Source organism: Enhydra lutris, unplaced genomic scaffold (genome assembly GCF_002288905.1).
Source record: "Enhydra lutris kenyoni isolate GAN:26980312 unplaced genomic scaffold, ASM228890v2 scaffoldscaffold2, whole genome shotgun sequence".
Lineage (NCBI taxonomy): Eukaryota > Metazoa > Chordata > Mammalia > Carnivora > Mustelidae > Enhydra > Enhydra lutris.
Genome location: NW_019154086.1, coordinates 66537688 through 66557161, shown reverse-complemented (window position 1 = coordinate 66557161; position 19474 = coordinate 66537688). Strand labels below are relative to the sequence as shown.

Genomic DNA, 19474 nt, shown 5'->3' with positions numbered 1-19474 from the left:
CCATTTCTTCTAGGTTGTCCAATTTATTGGTATATAATTTTTCATAATAATCTCTTATAACCCTTTGTATTTCTGTCATGTCAGTTATTTCTCCTCTTTCATTTCTGACTTGATTTGAGTTCTCTCTCTTGTTTTTGATGAGTTTGGCTAATCATTTATCAATTTTGTTAGATCTTTTCAAATAACCAACCCTGGGTTCATTGATCTGTTCTGTTGTTTTCTTAGTCTTTATTTATTTCTGCCCTAATCTTTATTTCCTTCCTTCTACTGGCTTTAAGCTTTGTTTTTTTTTTTTTTTTTTGTTTGTTTGTTTGTTTTGTTTTTGTTTTGTTTTGGTTTGGTTTTTTTGTTTTTCTTTCTCCTTTAGGTCTAAAGTTAGGTTGTTTATTTGGGATCTTTCTTGCTTATTAAGGTAGGCCTATATTGCTATAATCTTCCCTTTTCAATAGTTTTGCTCTATCCCAAAGATTTCCAATGGTTGTGTTGTCATTTTCATTTATTTCCCTTCATTTTTTTATTTCCTTTTTGATTTATTGGTTGACCCACTCATTGTTTCGTAGCATGTTACATAAGCTTCATGTGTTTGTGTTTTTTCTTGTGATTGATTTCTGGTTTCATACCATTGTAGTCAGAAAAGGTGCATGGTGTGATTTTAATCTTTCTCTGGGTCATTTTCTTTGTTCATTGCACTAATGTGGCTGCTATTTGGGTGTGTATCCATGGAATAAGGTGAGGTTAGGATCCTCTTACTCTGCCATCTTCCTAGACTCCCTCCTCAGTTTTAATTTCAGCCATTCCTTCAGAAAGCCTACAGGTTAACATCCTTAGCCTTTTGATTTATTTCACCAATGTGGAATTTAATTTTACCTTTGCTTATCCTACTGACCACGCCATAGTCATGCCTTCTTTGACTCTGGCCTCTGTAGTTCCTACCTACAGAACTTGTTTCCAAATATATTTCTTTAGACCCTCATGGGCTTTCTTTTTCCTTACTTTCTTTCTTGATTTTCTTCTTGCTAGTTCCTTACTTTTTCAAGACTCACTATAGAAAAATTAAATTTGCCCAAGTCTCTACCTTTACTCATTTTTTTGGTCTTTTTGTCCACATTGCTAAATTTTACCTTTTTTAAGCTCCTTCTTCCTTGGCTCTTCTTTTCTTAGAACCATCAAATTAGATAAATGTCAGAGAATCATAGGAAGAAGAGGGAAACGTGGGAGAGGAGAAAGCAAAATACATTCCCCATTTCTTGAGCATTCACCTATCTTTTTTCAACTTATGTTTGAACAATAGTATATGCCATTTACTAAGCACTCTCCATAAGCACTGTGCAAGACACAATGACTTAAATGATCCTATGAAGTAGGGAATACCTTATGCCCTGTGAGGTAGGGAGTACCCCGTTTTACAAATTATCTGAGGCTCACAGACATGGGTTCTGGGAGTCATGTCCCACTTGGCTGGCTGTGAGCCAGGAGCTGAGGATGATGCTGCTTTTCACCTGTCTCTTTTTCACCTGTCTCTTCTCTTTCAATTTAGGAAAATTGGATTCAACATGTCCTCATGTGCTTTTTTGGTCCCATGCTGTTGCTATTTTCTACCAAGAAAAAAAAAATTACAAAAGTTTAAGATTGTAGTGCTCATTTTAACCACGCTCCAATGTCCTTAACTGCCAAATTACTTTAAAGAACCCAAGTCTTAGGTAGACCAAATGCCCTAACCCCTTTCTCCAAGTCTTTCCTAATTTCTCTGGCCAGAGAACTCAGTGAAATCTTCTTGTTCCCCACTGCCTCATATGAGTGCTCTTCATCTAGCTCCTGGTTCCCATACCAGGCTGTATACCTCCAGGACAGAGTTTAACTGTGCATCTCCAGAGCACCTAGCACAGAACCTCACCCTAACTTGGCATTATTTGTGAAATGAAAGATTGGATGATTATACCAGGATTCTAACTTTTTCACCACTCTTCCCTTCTCAGCCCTTTGTGTCTCCACTTGTAAGCCATCTACTACCCACAGGAGTTTCTTAGACTCTGGTGACCCAGTGTCCTTCTTCCAACCCCCCCCCACCCTTGATTGAGCTGGGATCTCTCTTCCACTGCCCTTGACTGCCCAAACAGCCCTTCTTGCTCCTCTGTGGGTTCCCATCCTCTCTCTCTCCAGCTACTCTTCTCCCTCTGGAAATCATCTGACCACCCCAAGGATGACCTTCTTATTGGCAGGCTGACCTTGTGAATCCTTCTAGAGTTGTTTACATACATAGAGCTTGAGTCTCCAACTTGTTCATAAGCGACTGGCGGGCGAGAGCTGCTTTCGTTTTCCCTATAGTACCTAGCACAGTGCTAGCCACTTGATTCATTTGACAGATGTAACAGAGTATTTGTTTTTTAATGGTAACTTACTATATTTTTTCCCTGGCTCAAAACAAAAGAAAAGAGAAATTATTTTGTGCTATATTTAAGTTTTGAATTTTTTTCAAATTTGTTTCATTGTTTTACTCTTCCTTTTTTTTTTAAAGATTTTATTTATTTACTTGAGAGAAAGAGTGCATGCACAAGCGAGGAGGGGGCATGCAGAGGGAGAAGGAGAAGCAGACTCCCCACTGAGTGGGGAGCCTAGTATGAGGGCTTGATCCCAGGACCCTGGGATCATGACCTGAGCTGAAGGCAGACGCTTAGCCAACTGAGCCATGCAGGTGCCCTGCTTTGCTGTTCTTTAAGGGGTTTTTTATACTTGTATAGGAACTTCCTGGCATTATGCCACCTGATATAATATGCATTTAGTCTTAAATAGCAACAGGTAAGTATATATATTGAGTTAGATCGAGTTCCCTCTTTTGCCATAGCTGGGCCTCACATTTCTATTACTGAGTCCATGCCTCCCATCTGTTCAGTATTTTCAAGCAGCAGATTTATAACTTTATAAAAGTTTTTTACCCATACAACTACATCATCTTTAGCAACCATTTCACATCTAAATAATCATCTTTGGCCTCCTTAATAATGTAAGTATAAAGATTTGCCAATACTTCTTTTTTTCCAGATATTGCTTCCAAAAAGATGATGAATTCCCTACTTCTAGAGATTGCATCACCCTCTTCCCTCTTCAACATCAGTCACTTCAGAGCCAACCCTAGTGACTTTGTAATTATGGTTCCCAGAATATAATTCCTTACGAGGGGTTTTGTGACTTTTCATTGTTGGCTCCATGAGGTCAATAGCCATGGTTCCATGACTCATCCTCTCTCCCTCAGAGACCACACTGGGCATCTTTTTTTTACGGTAGCCTTTTGCTTAGCTCCTCAGATCATAAAGGACTCCTCAGTAAGAGTACTTATTCTTCTCCCTCTTTAGTCACCTTTCTCAACAATTGTATTTTCTTAATATTAATTTATTTGAGCACTGATAATTTCATATTTCTCCCACTCTTCATCTTCAAGATTATTCTTGGGACACCTGGGTGGCTCAGTCAGTTAAGCATCCAGCTCTTGGTTTCAGCCAGGTCTTGGTCTCAGGGTCTGAAATCAAGGCCCGCAACAGGCTCCACGCTCAGCATAGCATCTGCTTAAGTTTCTCTCTTCCTTTCCCTCCACGCTTTCCTCTCTCTCTCAAATAAATAAATAAATCTTAAAAAAAAAAAAAAAAGGAATCGAGTCAGTAATTCAAAAGGTGAGAATGAATACCTAAAGATCATTGGTAGCTATTCTAGAATCTAGCTTCCTTGGTCTGCCCTCTGGCCCCCAGGAATTTATATCCCTCCCATATGCATAATATATTCACCCCTCTCAAAGAAAGCAAAAGTCCCTTCCCTTTACAGCATGAGCTCAGTGCTTAGAATTTCATTGTCTAATCAGGTTCAGGGGCATTTGAGGGTCCTCGGTTTTAGTTCCTTAAGTATAGCTCCTTGAGTACATTTCTTCTCAGCCTGGGAAACAAATACAAGCGTAGACTAACTTTTAGAGACATTTCTACTCAAGTAATTGGCATAAGGAGTCATTGGTCCCACAGCATTTGAAAATGTTGGGAGTTTCTTTATTAAGTGTTAAGGCCCAGGTTCCTGAGGTTGTTCCATGGTTCTCAGCTCTGCTTTTGGGTTCCTTGTGTTGCCCTCTGAGTCATCCTTCTTCTTTTTTTTTTTTTTTTTCTTTTTTAATGAGAGGTAGCTTGTATTTACAATGGAACAGTTCTTTCAGCCTGCTTCTTGACAGTAGAATTCTCAGGGTACGATGACTTTGCCTCATTGTATTTCATCTCTCACCTTCTCAGCTCAAACTATAGGTATTTCTGAATATATAACACCTTGAAGAATTTTGTAGGTCTTCTGTGGTTCTTGTTGGGGTTACTCCATTGAGCAGAAGTCACCCCCACAAATCTTTTCCAGATAAAGTTTTCTCTTCCATGGATGCCTGCTTAGATAATGGAGGAACAGTACCTCTTAAGCTTCCTAGGGCATGTTTGAGAGAATCTGTGAGACACACTTTTAATTTCTTGAAAGAGCTCTTATGTGACTGAATAGTACTCTGAGGTACCACCTTTGTTCTTTCTGAGGTGTTGATGGATTTGCACGCATATACCTTGACTTCTTTGATAGTCCTTTTTTCAATTTAACTTCTTCCTTTTCCATTTTACTATAAGCCATAGAAGAAAGTTGGTGGCACCCTCAACACTATTTGAATCTCCTTCATTGGATTACCCATAACATTAGACATATTTTCTATTTTCCACATGCCTGCAGACAACAGTATTGCTAAACTTTGTTCCACCACTTAACAAAGATTCTCTTCCCCCCAGTTCCTGATAAGATTTTCCTTACTTTCTGCAGGCCCTCACCCTCAGTGTCCTCAAAGTCCAAAATTTTAAAGTGTGTTCAGAAACACTATTCATCCATCAATCACCTAATTTTTGCCACATTTCAAAATAATTGGCAAAATCAGTACACTCCTCCCAGACACTTCAGCATGTATATCATTAAGTGAAGTTCAGTATTTAAAGATTTTCTTTTTTCCTTTAGAGGTAAAGTTGATATGCAATCAAATGCATAAATGTCAAAGGTACCATTCACAGAGTTTTGACAAATTGATAAAATTTTGTAACACAAACCCCTACAGTTTAAAGAACATTACCGTCACCCCAAAATCCTCTCATGCCACTTCCAAATTGCTATTCCAGACTCCATGCTCCAGGGCCAACCACTGTTCTGATGTCATGTAAATGAAATCATGTAGGATATGCTCTTTTGTTCAAGGCTTTTATTCCGTGCAGTGTTTTTTAGATTCATCCTGTTGATGTATAGTGATTCATTTTTCTTTTTTTTTTCATCGCTGAGCATGTTAGTCTGTCCAGGCTGCCATAACAAAATACCACAGACTGGGTAGCTTAAACAACAGAAATTTATTTCTTGCAGTTCTGGAGACTGGAAGTCCGAAATCAAAGTGTCAACAGGTTTGGTTTCTCCCAAGGCCTCTCTCCCTGGCTTCCAGATGGCCAGTTTCTCACTGTGTCCTTGCATGGTCTTTCTGCTATGTGTATCTCCTTGGTGTCTCTTCTTCCTCATAAAAAACACCAGACCTATTGGATTAGGACCCCACCCTTAGGACCTTCTTTAACTTTTACAACCTCTTTAAAGTCCCTGTCTCCAAATACAATCACATTGCGGGTTGAGACTTCAAAATATGAATGGGAGGGAGGGGGTACAATTCAGTTCATAACACTTCATAATACTCAATTATATGAGTACTCCCCAGTTTATCTATTATTCTATTGATGGATACCTGAGGCTACTTCCTGTTTGGAGCTAGTATGAATAAATATGCCATGAATATTCACATACAGGTCTTTTTGTGAACAGACATTTTTATTTCTCTTGAGTAAATGCATAGGAGTAGAATTGCTGAGTCTTGTTTAGTTTTCTAAAAACTGACAGACTTTTTTCCAAAATCAGTGTACCATTTTTGTACTCCCACCATCCATGTATAATAGTTTTGGTTGCTTTATATCCTTGTAAATATTTGGAATTATCACTCTTTTAATTTGAGACATTTTGATGGGTATGTACTAAATAACTTTTGACTAAACCCAAGAGAAACTAAAAAAAAGTTCTAATTTTTTTTTATTTTTACAATGAACATATTTGTTTTTGTTGTAAAATGGTAATTTAATTTTTTTTTACCAAAGTGATAATCAAACACTATTAAAAGTTTTTCATAAAAAAAAAACCATCACCTTTCCTACTCTCATGCTAAGTCTTTCTTCAGAGGAAAGTACCCTTAGCTTTTAGTTGTTTTTCATATTTGCTAATATATAGTTTTTATTGTTTTTTTTTTTTTTTTTTTTTATTTATCAGCTCCTGACATGATCTGTTAACTTCCTGAGGTAGCATATGAGGACACAGCTCTCCCATCTACCCTGTATTCCCTCTCTAACTGCTAATTCCTCTGCTAACACAAGATCACATTTTGGTTAAAACAGTTGTCAATATCTCATGATTATGATCACGAAACTACTGTTCACTGCTGATGGGGTAAAGCTATAATCATTCCTCCTTTCTTATACAACTCTTTGTTTTCATGGCATTAATAATTACCTCATTTCTTCATTTGCCTCATTTGTTGTGTTCCTACTGTTAATTCTTTCCATATATTCCAATATCTTTTCCACATGTCCATGAATAATATCTTCCATATGCTCAAATAGATCACTCATTGCTGTTCCCTGCAGGCCTCTGTACTCCTTTTCCACTCTGAGTTGATTATTCTCTTGGTGTGTTGACCAATTGAGATTTCTCTTTACTGTCCCTTCAACACTCCTGTATTAGTTTCCTTATTTGCTGAATCCCGTATCTTACTCTTTCTTGGTTTAGCCCTTTATTTTGCTAGAATACAGTCTTTACTATCTATGGATGGGAAATCAATTTTTTGAGACCTAAAATACCTGAAAATACCTTTATTTTACTCTTAACTTGACTCACAATCTGGCTGGGTATAAAAGTTTAATTTGCAAATAAATTTTCCTCATAATTTTGAAGGCATTGTTCTATTAAATCCTAACTTGCCTTATTGCTGCTGCAAGATCCAACACAATTCTGTTTCTGGACTCTTTGTATTTTGTAAGTTATTGTTTTTCTTTTCAGAAATTTTTAGTCTTTTTTGTTTGTCCATGATAAGAAATTTCACAATGATGCTCTTCAGTGTGGATATTTTTCATATTCATTATATTGTATACATAATGGGCATGCAGTTTAGAGTTTCATATTCTAGAAAGTTTCCTTCAGTTCTGGAAAGTTTTTCTTTTGTTATTTCTTTGATCACTCTTTTCCCAGTGTTTTTTATGGTCCCTTTTTCTATAATACCTTTTATTGGGATGTTGAATCTTTTGGGCTGATTTTCTATCTAATATTCTTACATTTTTCATCTTTTGGAGAGATTTCCTCTATCTTCAAGCCTTCCTCCTACATATTTATTCCAATTTTTCTTGTTCTCTTTTTTGTCTCATGGCTGAAATTCTTCCCTTATCTGTTTGAGAATATTGATTATAATTGTTTTGGACCTTTTATCTTTTGTTGTTTATTTGCTCTCATGTTGGACACTTAGCTGTCTATTCATATTAAAAAGAGACACTAAAAAGCTGATGGATGTGCATGTGTGAGGCTTGTTGATTAGTGAACTTCATAGCAGAGTACTAGGATAGCAAGCTGTATTTACTATGCCACCAAATGTCACTCTCTTGTGGCATCTCTCTTAGTCCATTTCATTTTTCCAGAGAAAAATTCAGTAGGCTCCTGCATGCAATATATAAGCCTGGCTCATGACATTCGAAATTGGCCTAGGAAAAGGAAGTGAGTCTCAACCTCTGTCCTATCTTTCCTTTGCCAGATTTCTGGGTCCTCTTGTTCTTTCCAGAGAATAAACCTTCTGTCTACTGCCAGGAAGAGCAAGATGAAAGGAAGCATTAACCAGATAGTTGCTTGGCTTCCTGGGCAGGAGATATAGCCAATGAGGGGTGGGAATAAGACTAATCATTCTAAATATAAACTTTCAACCAAAGTCCTTCTTTTAAACTCTTTACTGTCTGTAGTACCTTGTGTCTCCAACTACTAAACCCTTTCTCCAATAAGTCAAACAACTTCACCGACTATTAGCTTCCACCTCTCCAGAAACCTAGGTACTAGCTCTTCCTTTCTGCTAAATCACTTCCATCCAGTTTCAACCATTTTCCATTTTCTAAAATGTTGTTGAAATCTTTCCACTACTATTGTTCTCTCCTGATTGTGTGGTCCTTATAAATTTATACCTTTTTCAGTTGCCTTCATTTTTAATTTAGTGGCATTTTTGAAGTTGATTTGCCATGTTTAACTAGAAGAATCATTCTTAAAGGATATAGTTTTTGGCACTTTAAGGATTTGAGAATATGCCTCAAATGCTTCACTTAAAGATTAGTTTTTCATATATATTTCTAAATTTTTAAACTACATATTTAAGCTATGCTTTAAAAAATCACGATTTCATGTAAAGAAATGAAGAGAAATGAAAAACAATGAATTTTGGAACACTGAAAAGAAATAAAATAAAGTAAAATGGGAAAAAAAAAAGAAATTTCTTATCAACTGTCAAAGAAATATACTGTTGAAATTGGTTTCCAGAAATGGTTAGCTAGTCTGGCCTGAGTCTTCTATATCTTTTTACCTAGTCTCTCTGAAGATAAACATCAGTATTTGTAAGGCACATGGCTAAATTTAGGACTTATTAATGAAATGGATTTTGTATTTTTCATAAAGCCATCTCACCTTTGTTGAAATTGCCCCCATAAACTTAGCTTCTTCATTATTATCCACCCTTAACCATGTAAGGCAACTGCTCCCAGAAAACAAATAATATACTGTATTTCCTTTAGAATGATCTAAGAATTTGAACCTAACATTTAAACTTATACAGTAGGGGCACCTGGGTGGCTCAGTGGGTTAAAGCCTCTGCTTTCGGCTCAGGTCATGATCCCAGGGTCCTGGGATCGAGCCTCACATCAGGATCTCTGCTCAGCAGGGAGCCTGCTTCCTCCTCTCTCTCTCTGCCTCTGCCTACTTGTGATCTCTGTCTGTCAAATAATAAAATCTTTAAAAAAAAAAATAAAAATAAACTCATGCAGTATCTTAACTAAAACAAGTTCATCAAGTATGTTTCTTTTTTCCTATGCATGATTCAGAATTACGTTTTATTTTTTTCTTCCAGACTTGGACAGGCCATAACCCTATAACGGAGCTCATTTCCAGATTTAATTTATGTCATGTTAGAGTTATTTGGCTTTGTAAACCTAACATAAATACAACTTTGCACATTGAACATACTGTTAGAGAGCACCCTAAATGCTAAATAACAAAATGGAACAAGTTTCTACAGCTAATTCCCAAAAACCTTGATATTGGTGACAAGATACTACAGTATGCCTTGAGGGATCTGCTAATCATATCCAGGCCTTTGCCTTATGAGCATGAACTGAATGCTGGCCTGGCCTGTAATTGGACTCTTATGACCATCTGGCAGCTTCTGTGACATATTAGTGGCCTTGGCCCAGTTTCTAATTGGCATGTACCAGCATCAAATTGGCATGTATCTGCATCCACAAGACAGCTTAACTTTTTAAATAAGAGAGCTCATAATATCTTTTCTTTAGCTATGATGCAATTGCTTTTGGCAGGTTTTTGTTTTAACTGAGAAGAAGCTAAAATTTCAAGATTCACATGTTACTTTAATCCTGAACCTTTGAATCTGCTTTTCTACTAACTGAAACCGAGTCTAGAAACTGCTGGTCCTGTCCCCATGTCTTGAAAAAATTATGTATATATATATACATATATATATGTGTGTGTGTGTGTGTGTATATATATATATATGGCTTCAAGCCATAGGCATTCTTAATCACAGACTGTCTGCAAACTTTAACAGAAAGCTTCATCTGTAATCATTTTAAAGAGAGCCAGTAGAGACAAGATTGTTTTAGTTAGTAGCTTACCAACTTAAACTGAGTACTTTCTGGTTGGGATGGAAACTTAATCCAGGAAAAACTGAGAATAAGTTTTCACTCATATTTTATATCTTACTTGGCAACTTGTTTGAAAATATTGCATAAAAGAGCCAGCACAGGAAACATTTTATATTCTTGCTTATGATTAATAAATAAGGAATCTGAGGCATTCTATTTTATAAATCAAGGTCTTAATCCAAATCTCCTGTTTTTCTACATTTAAAAAAAAAACCTCAGGGTAAAAATAGCATTAAACTATATGGGGTGCTCAGGGGTCAAGGCAACAGGCAAAACTGATTACTCAAAATGCCATTGTGCTGAGACTTTTATCAGACCATCAGCAGAAACATTCATTTTGTAGTCACTATAGATAAGGCATTTGGTGCAGCTGGTTTTATAAAAATGTAAGTAAATATGTCCTACTTCAGTTTTTCAATGCTTATTGAAAGAGGAAAGGAATGAATAACAAAATAGTAAACCAATGACTTGGAAATACAAGCTCACACATTGCTAGTTCATGGCAAATGCCAGTCACTCTAGTCAAAGACTTTCTTAGCACATCTTAATTTTAATCACATCTACTCTGCCTGTATTTTATAAACCTGGCCACTGTCTTCAATCTTTAATACCCTGTACCACCACTTCAAACACACATATATACTCACTCACACATTTTCACCTTTGTTCAAAGATTTTTCCAGTCTCAAGTCATTGGCACTTTCTGATTTTTCATTGGCACTTTTTGATTCCCTCAGCCCAGCCCCTGCCTAAGAGCCTATTGGTCTTCCAGCATCACTGTCTGTACAATATTACCAAGACAGAGAATACAATACAGTATTACCAAGACAAGAAGAATACCTGTATGGCCTAGGTACTCTGGGGTTACTACCATTAGTTGACCTGTCGTCATGCTAAGATGAAAATTTCTTCATCTGTATCTCTTTACAGCCTAAAGAATGTTTCTTGATACAACCAAAGGAAACAAAAGAAGATGCCACCAAGACAAGGAAGAGAAGAAAGGTATTATTCATACTTTCTTACAATTTTCTTACAACCGCGGGTGATCTACCTCACATTTCTATATACTGTACTTTGATGAGGCAGTTGTTATAATTCCCACTTTAGAGGTTGTAAGATTCAGTGAGGTTTGGTGACTTTCCTAAGGTCACAAGTATTAAGTGTTTCTATTGGAGCTAAAAATAAATTCTTCTGATTCCTATTTCAGTCTTGTGGAGCACCAGACATCTTTGCTATCCACCTTTGTTTTCATTGCTGTTAGAAGACATGGATTTCTAATTCTAAAAGGATCCCAAAGCTGTCCTGCCCTCTGGCCCTTCTGGCTCTGCTGGAAAGAAATTTACCAACTTTCTTTTCATATCCATTTCAGTTTTTTAAACCAATAAAAAGAAAATAATAACCAGATGACCATAGTATATGGCATTTCTGACCATAATTTGGAACCATAATTTAAAGCAAAAGTCTCCCCTTACATTCTAATACTTGCTTATGAGTGCCTGGAAGACTCTTTTGCTCCTGTACAGACTTTCTTATGGCTCAACCTTGGAGAAGGTGTGGTTTGCTTTGAACCTCCACCACAGTTGTGAAAACACCAGTGTAATTCTCTCCCTGCCAACAGGGTCTACTGTTGAATTCAGCAGAGGAAATATGATTGGGATTAGAGTAAAGAAGATGGATTCGAACCAATTACTTAACAGCAAGCTTTTAGAAAGTTCAGAGTTTCTTTGCTCACAAATGGCAGATGCCAAATTGGCTGAAGTTTGGCAAGTCCTTAAAGAAGTGACTTCAACTTCTCTTTGATAGTTTGTACACTAATGGCCTTCAGGAGTGTTAAGTTCTTGGTGGCTCAAGGTCAAAACTCTAGCTAGATAGTTTTAGCCTTGGCTGAAGTCATACTAAACTGTGCCTACTGATGACATATTTTAAAAGTCAATTCATTTGACAGAACTTTGATTATTCTTGGCAGCGGTATAGAAATGAGGATATTGTGGAAGGAGGTGAAAAGGTGGGGGTGGGGAGTGGCTCTTTGTGGATCTTTGTCGAAACATTAGAAGGAAATGAGAAGTTTGTGGTAAAAATTAACTGAACAGTGGTGTGCTCCTAGTACATTACAGGCACTCAATAAATGCTGCACAAGTAAATTCAAATCAAAATAAATGCTGTAAACTTATTCCTGTTCTGCTTTCCATGGGGCCACTTCAAGACTCTCCCCCAAGACTTGACAGTCAAGAGTCTACAGTCCTTTGCAGTGGGCTCCAATGCTCAGATTACTCCTGCAAGTTTTACCTTAATCCAAGAAACCCAAAGTGAGACTCGGTGCCTTGAAAACCAAGTTAGGCAAAAAATTCTCAAAATTCTACTCTGGGGAATAAAAATCTTCGAAGGATTAAAGAGAGGTTTCCACAGCAACAAGATTGACTTTTAACAGAAAATAATGCCCTATTAATGGAGACTCCTACAGAAATTTCAGTTCTCCTAGAAGCCATAGACCAAGAGTTACAAAGAGACTTTTAGATATCCCATTCATTTTTCAAAGCGGTAGTTGTGTCCAAAAAGTATTTAAGTTTTTTCAAGTGTATCTATTGGAACTCACATTCATACTCAGTTATCACCAAAATCTGTATGCAGTTTAAGACTATTCTAAACTAACATCATTCTAAAATCTATCTTCCTGGGATTTTTTCCTTTCTTCTCATGTCTTAGAAGAAAATTACAGATGTTCTTGCAAAATCAGAGCCAAAACCAGGTGCCCCTGAAGACCTACAGAAACTGATGAAGGACTATTACAGCAGCAGTCGTTCAGTGATTGAATTAGAAGAACTAAACCTACCAGGTACAGCCAGACTTGTTTGGTTTTTTCCCTCCTTTTTTTCCCCTTACTGTTCTGAAGTTAGTCATTTAGCAGAACTCATTGTTATTGCTATCAACTTTCCTGGTGAGGAGGAGCAAAAAGGGTTTTTCTTTCCTACACTATGTATGTTATGGCTAGGTATCTCCGCCAGTGAATCAGTGTATTTTCCACGTGCTAATACTCCTTTCCTCAACCTCATAGTTGTAACTTTTGAATGATTTCTTCATTAAGATGCTAAATGGTATGTGTTCAGTCTAAAGAAAGATTTATAATTTAATTTTTTTTAAAAAGCTAATTGTTGAGTGTGCATCGTTTTAGCGTTCTTCAAGGAGTAAGAATCCCTAGTTGAGGATAGAAGTTAAATTAAAATAAAAATAAAGCACACATTAAAAGTATAGATATGAAACATAGTTTACTCACCCTTTATAGACAAAAACTTTAGCTTTTTTTTTTTTTTAAGATTTATCTATTTATTTGAGAAAAAGAGTGTGCACACTGAAGTTGGGAGAGGAGGGGAGAGAGAAGGAGTCTCCAGCAGGCTCCATGCTAAGCAGGGAGCCCAATGACCGGTCAGGGGCTCAATGCCAGGCTCAGTGTCATAACCGTTGAAGTCATGACCTGAGTTGAAACCTTCTTAGTTTTGTTGTGCTTATCACAGATTTCTAGTTATAGTTTTGTTTTTATGGTAGTGTTTTGGGTCTCAGGCCAGACTTTTTCAAGCAAACTATCTAAAGATAGGAATAAAATTCCACATTTTTAGCAAAGCTGACACCTCACTCCAAGTGATTCTTAAACCTACTATTGTTCGAGATCTACTGCCTTAGAATATTTATAATTAAGTTAAAAATATTGCAAAATTCATAAAACAACTGATTTTAATTAATTTAAAAACTCGGATACATCCTCTAACTCTTTGGGGCAGAGAGTAAAGAGATGTTGTTAAAAATCAAACCACACAAGGTTTGGGTATCACTCTTTCAGATGAGCTTTTTATAGATTACTAGGGATATCTAATTACTACTGTTGGAAAAAGTCAAGGGTAGCTTGATTTCCCTTTTCCATTACAACTTTATGCTTTCTAGAGGCTTAAGGAGCTGAAAAACATCCCATTCCCTGAATATTTATAATTCCTTTGTGATGTGCTTTAAAAAAAAAAAAAAAAATACATTAAGTTTGGAAACAGGAGTGCCCCTGTCTGCTTCTTTTCCAAAAGGAATACCCTTTAGGGAATTTAAGGAGTGCATTTCCAAAAGAGCAAGATCTGGAGTTTTAGACTCACAAAGCCCAGAGGAGTCTAAAACTCCAGATCTTGCTCTTGTGGAAATGCACTCCTTAAATTCCTTAAAGGGTATTCCTTGTACTTTTTTTTTTTTAAACAGTTAGAAACCACTCCTGTCCAGGCATAGTTCCTTTGAGAAGAGCTAAGTCCTGACTGTTCTATCATAGAAACAAAGTGTTATAACAGAGCTTCTGTTCAAAGTTTAACTGAAGTTTGACTCAGTGGTTGCTTTATCCTTCTAGTTCTTTGTTAGCGTACACAGGAAGGATTTGTGAGATAGTGGGATCGCTGATGCTGTGTATACTTATGGAACATCATAAATCTTCATTTTCTAGCATTATAGAGATACAGAGGTCATAAGAAACCTTTAAAGTCATTGGATTTCCATAGTGAGTTTACATTATATTATTGCTCTATTACAGTTCAGTTATATAGTTAAACAAGAAGGTATGGTCATGGCTTGGTTTAGGAAGGAAGGAAAATGTTAAAAATATGTTAAAAATACTTTTATAGACAAAAAGAACAGGTTTTCATTTTCAGTTAAGAAATTGGGCCATTCTGAGACACAGTGAATAAAAGCATCGAGAGACCATTTAGGAGAAGGCCCAGTTTGCTACATATGAAACCAAGGACAGAGAGGAAGTTCACAGTAAGAGAAGGGACACGCTCTGGGTTATTTGGAACAGGCAGGGGCAGGAGCATAAATATAAGCTGAATGTAGATAATGAGGTACTGTTCCTATTAGTTTGCTGAGTGTCTAAGTTGGTTTTGATTTGAGGTTATTTGTGTCTGTAGGGCAGGAACATGTCTTTTCGATTAATATTGTTCACTGTATATTGTTAATGTCATACACATGGGCACTTAATTAGTTTTGAGGCAGGAATTTCTTGGAGTTAACTCAGCTGTACTCCTGAGAGCTGCAGTGTGGTTTAGATCAGTACTAAATGCCTGTAGGCTAGCAGCAACTGAATCACCCAAAAATTAAAAAGCAAATTCCCAGGCCCACCCCCAAGGAATTCTGACTTACTAACAAAAAGAGTCCGTCCTGGGAATCTGTATCTTTTGTAAAGCTCTCCAGGTGAGTCTGATCATATTCAGACTTGGGAAATTACAGTTTTAAGAACATCAGAGGCTCTACAGATGTATAGGAAGCAACATCTTTGAAGTTAGTTAACTCACATAATGTGAGTTACATATGCTGGGTCACAATATTAATGTTAAAATTAATTTAAATTTAGTAATAGTTTACTCCCTAGCACTCTACTGTGTTTATAGAAAACCTTTTTCTTATAGAAAGAATTAGAATAATAAACATGATCCTGCTTTTTTTATACATCTCAGGTACAGAGTTAACAATACTACATAATTGCTAGACCTTGGTTGAGCAAGGCCCTTATATTTTATTTTAGTGTTATACTGTCTTTTACTCTAGTGTTGTGTTGTGTTTTGATGCATTATTCCCACTCTTCTTCAGTCCACAGTCCTCTTTACTTTCCCCAGAGCATTCACTCTAATGTGTTAATGCTTTTAAATGTGTATATATGCTTGTAAAACGTCATGTTGTTGTATGTGTGTACACTTCACAATTTCTCTAAATAATGTGCTGAACTTCTCATTCTGTCTCTTTCCTCTCTGAGCACTTTTTTGAGATATGCCTAATATCTCTTTTTTGATATGGCTTAATGCACATCAAGTTCCTTGCTTCTTAATGCTAAACAGTATGCCAGTGATTTTATCTACCACCTATTGGTCATTCATTTTCTCAGATATGGACACCTAGGTTGCTTCCTGCTCCCCACTATCACAAATAATGATAGGATAAATATACTCGTGTTTATCTCTTTATAGACCACATAAGAATTTCTTTCCATTATTTACTCAGGAATGTAATCATGGGGTCATAGAGTGTATACAACTTAATTTGACTACTTTCCAGAATCGCTATTACCAGTTTATACCTCCACCTACATTTCCTTTTTTTTTTTTTAGATTTTTATTTATTTATTTATTTGACAGAGATCACAGGTAGGCAGAGAGAGAGGAAGGGAAGCAGGCTCCTTGCTGAGCAGAGAGCCCGATGTGGGGCTCGATCCCAGGACCCTGGAATCATGACCTGAGCCGAAGGCAGGGCTTTAACCCACTGAGCCACCCAGGTGGCCCTCCTCCTACATTTCACAAGAGGCTTATCACCCTACATTCTTGACAAGAGTCAGTATTATACCTCTTTCTAACAGCTATCATTCTAATGGGTGTGTGAAGTATTACCTCATCATTATAATGTGCAATTCTATGACTAGTGAGTTTGAGCCTCTCTACTTAGATTTGTTAGCTCTTTCCCCTTTACCTTTGTATATTGCCTATTCCATGATTTGAAAAATAAACATTCTTCATAAGTTCATTGAATGATACAACAAGCTTCTATTTCACTACTCTAAGAATCAGGGACAAGGGTGCATGGGCAACTCAGCTGTTAAGCGTCTGCCTTCAGCTCAGTTCGTGATCCCAGGGTTCTGGGATCGAGCCCCGCATCTGGCTCCCTGCCCAGTGGGAAGCCTGCTTCTCCCTCTCCCATTCCCCCTGCTTGTGTTCCCTCTCTTGCTGTTTCTCTCTCTGTCAAATAAATAAATAAATCTTTAAAAAAAGAAAAGAAAAGAAATCATGGACAGTTAAAAGCTTACTTGCTCTTATTGCTACTTTTGTTTTAAATACTGGACAACACTTTAAAATATATAATGAGTCCCATTCACTAATATTTTACAACCTTATTCAAGAAGACACATTCACAATGGATCTGTTTTGATCATGTGTATGTTTGCAAAATCATATTCCAGACTCCTGTTTCCTCAAGGCCAATGATTTGACTCATAGTCTCTCATCATACCTAAAAGAAAGTAAGTAACCTATGGTTTTCTTTTAAGTTATTCACCAAGTTGTTATTACTCCATTAAAACATAAGATCCATCTAGTTAGAATAAAAACTTTTGAAACTATATTTAAAAGCAAAACTTTCCACCTCAAATGGATTTGAAATGGAGGTTTTTCTTAAGGTACATCTTGATATCAATTTCTGTTTATTTAAGTTTATTCTTGTTTTGCCCTGGCTTTAAGAATTTGAGTTTTTGTCTCATTTTTGGTTTATAATACATTAGAAGTATTGGTGTAGTAATCCAGAGATTAATTATCATTCTAGATCCAAGTCTCTCACTATTTGACCTGGGGCAAGTCGCTGAGTACTCTTCCAGGACTTGACTTTGTTACCTGAAAGATAAGGAAGTTGGACATGTGATCTTTATTCTGGCTGTAAAGTTCTGAAATTCTTTTCATATGCTCATAACTCAGACCATGGCTATCACACAACCTAATTTCATCTTTTCGATATTTATTGTGTATAGCCAGTAATAACCAGATTTTTCATATTAGGTAGTCATCTATTGCGACTGATAATGAAATAGTTTAGAAATAGAGATTTAACATTCTTTTTTCAAACTCAGAGTAGTTCTGATGGCACTCAACTTGAGTTCTTAAACCTTTCTGCACCTCAAATTCAGCAGGTGTAAATGTACGTTAAGGTAGAATAAACCTCAGTGGGTTATGAGAACTAAACAGTATCCATATTTAATATATGCTTGCTATTATTTTAATGTCATTTCTATTTTTATCTTGTGTTGAGTGTTTCCTTAAAATTTAACATTATTGAATCTGAGTTCTTTTTCTATTTAGTCTTTGCCATCAAGCATCAAACATAAATTATCAAAAATGTATTATTCCAAACTTTTTTTTACTTGGTACTAAAACTAGTCACATTTAGCCACTTGGCATATTATGTGTTTTATGATATAAGTTGATGATATTTCATTTTAATCTAATATCTCGAATAACCAGAGAATAGAATCTGGACAATACCTAATTAAACACTAACAAAGAGTAATTGGAGAATACTCATGGGGCTAAAATAAATAAGGGCCCTATTTTACAATATTTAGAGTAATATTTTTCTTACTTTTTTTTTTTTTTCAGTCTGCCCTAAGTGGGTAAAACTTCGGAAAAACCATAATGAGAAGAAATCAGTCCTGATGTTGATCATCTGCAGCTCTGCTGTCCGGGCCTTGGAGCTCATTAGGTTAGATACCTCACCTATTCATTTCATAAATGTTTTCTGAGTAACTGAGATGTGTCAAGTTGATATGTTCTATATGTTGGAAATGTAACAATGAACAAAATAGAATCCCTTCTTTCATGGAACTTACCTTCTGGTGAGGGAGACAGACAATAAACAAATAAATACACATTATGATGTCAGGTAATGTTAAATTATATAAGAAAAAATAAAGCATGACAAAAGGAAGGAGGGGGTTGGAGGGCTACTTTTAAAAGGGTTGTCACAGTAAGCTTTTCTAAGGAGAATGACATTTGAGCAGAGACATAAACAAAGTGAAGGAGAATGCCATGTAGATATCTAGAAGAAATACATTCCAGACAGAGTGGACAGAAAGTATAAAAGGCCCTGAGATACAATGCTATTGGAAGATTTTGAGCAGAAGAGTTACATGATCTGAATAATCAATCTAAAGGATCACTTTTGGCTTTTGTGTGGAAAACACATGTTCTGCCACTCTAGAGGCCAAGAGTAAAAGCAAGGAAATAATATAAGCAGTGACGAGTTGGAAAAAATAATGGAAGAAAAGATCTAATTTAAAATAATAACAAGAAAAAATAGACTACCAAATAATAAACCTACCAAAATCTATATAAAGAAAATATTACATAAGCAACTCAGATCTTTTTTTAAGAGGTGGTGGGGGCAGGGAGAGGCAGAGGGAGAAGAGAGAGAATCTTAAGCAGACTCCATCCCCAGCACAGAGCCTGATGTGGGGCTCCATTTCACCACCCTGAGATGGTGACCTGAGCTGAAATCAAGAGTCGGAAGCTTAACCCACTGAGCCACCCAGGTGCCCCACAGCTCAAAGGATCTTAAACAAAAGGGCATACAATATTGCTAAATAGGAAGAATCAGTGTAGGGATGCCTGGGTGGCTCAGTTGGTTAAGCATCTGCCTTTGGCTCAGGTAGTGATCCCAGAGTCCTAGGATTGAGTCCTGCATCAGGCTCCCTGCTCAGCTTCTACTTCTCTCTCTCCCTCTGCCGCTGTCCCTGCTTATACTTGCTCGTTCTCTCTCTGTGTGTGTCAAATAAATAAATAAAATCTTTAAATTAAAAAAAAAAGTCACTGTTGCAAAGATGCCTATTTTACCTAGAATAATCTATAAATTTCACAGATTCCCAGTGAAACTCCGGTAGAATTGGTTTTCTAACTCAA

General features: G+C 36.6%; 1 protein-coding gene across 2 annotated transcripts in view; it reads left to right on the top strand.

Moving 5' to 3' along the window:
• LOC111148649 (cms1 ribosomal small subunit homolog (yeast)) overlaps positions 1-19474 on the top strand; it is a 382522-nt gene that overhangs the window by 350856 nt on the left and 12192 nt on the right. For both annotated transcript variants that reach the window (XM_022505414.1, XM_022505405.1), the window contains 4 exons: positions 10959-11030; positions 12732-12861; positions 16990-17049; positions 18176-18278. In XM_022505414.1, the coding sequence (XP_022361122.1) occupies positions 10959-11030; positions 12732-12861; positions 16990-17049; positions 18176-18278 (365 nt within the window). The remainder of the gene's footprint in view (positions 1-10958; positions 11031-12731; positions 12862-16989; positions 17050-18175; positions 18279-19474) is intronic.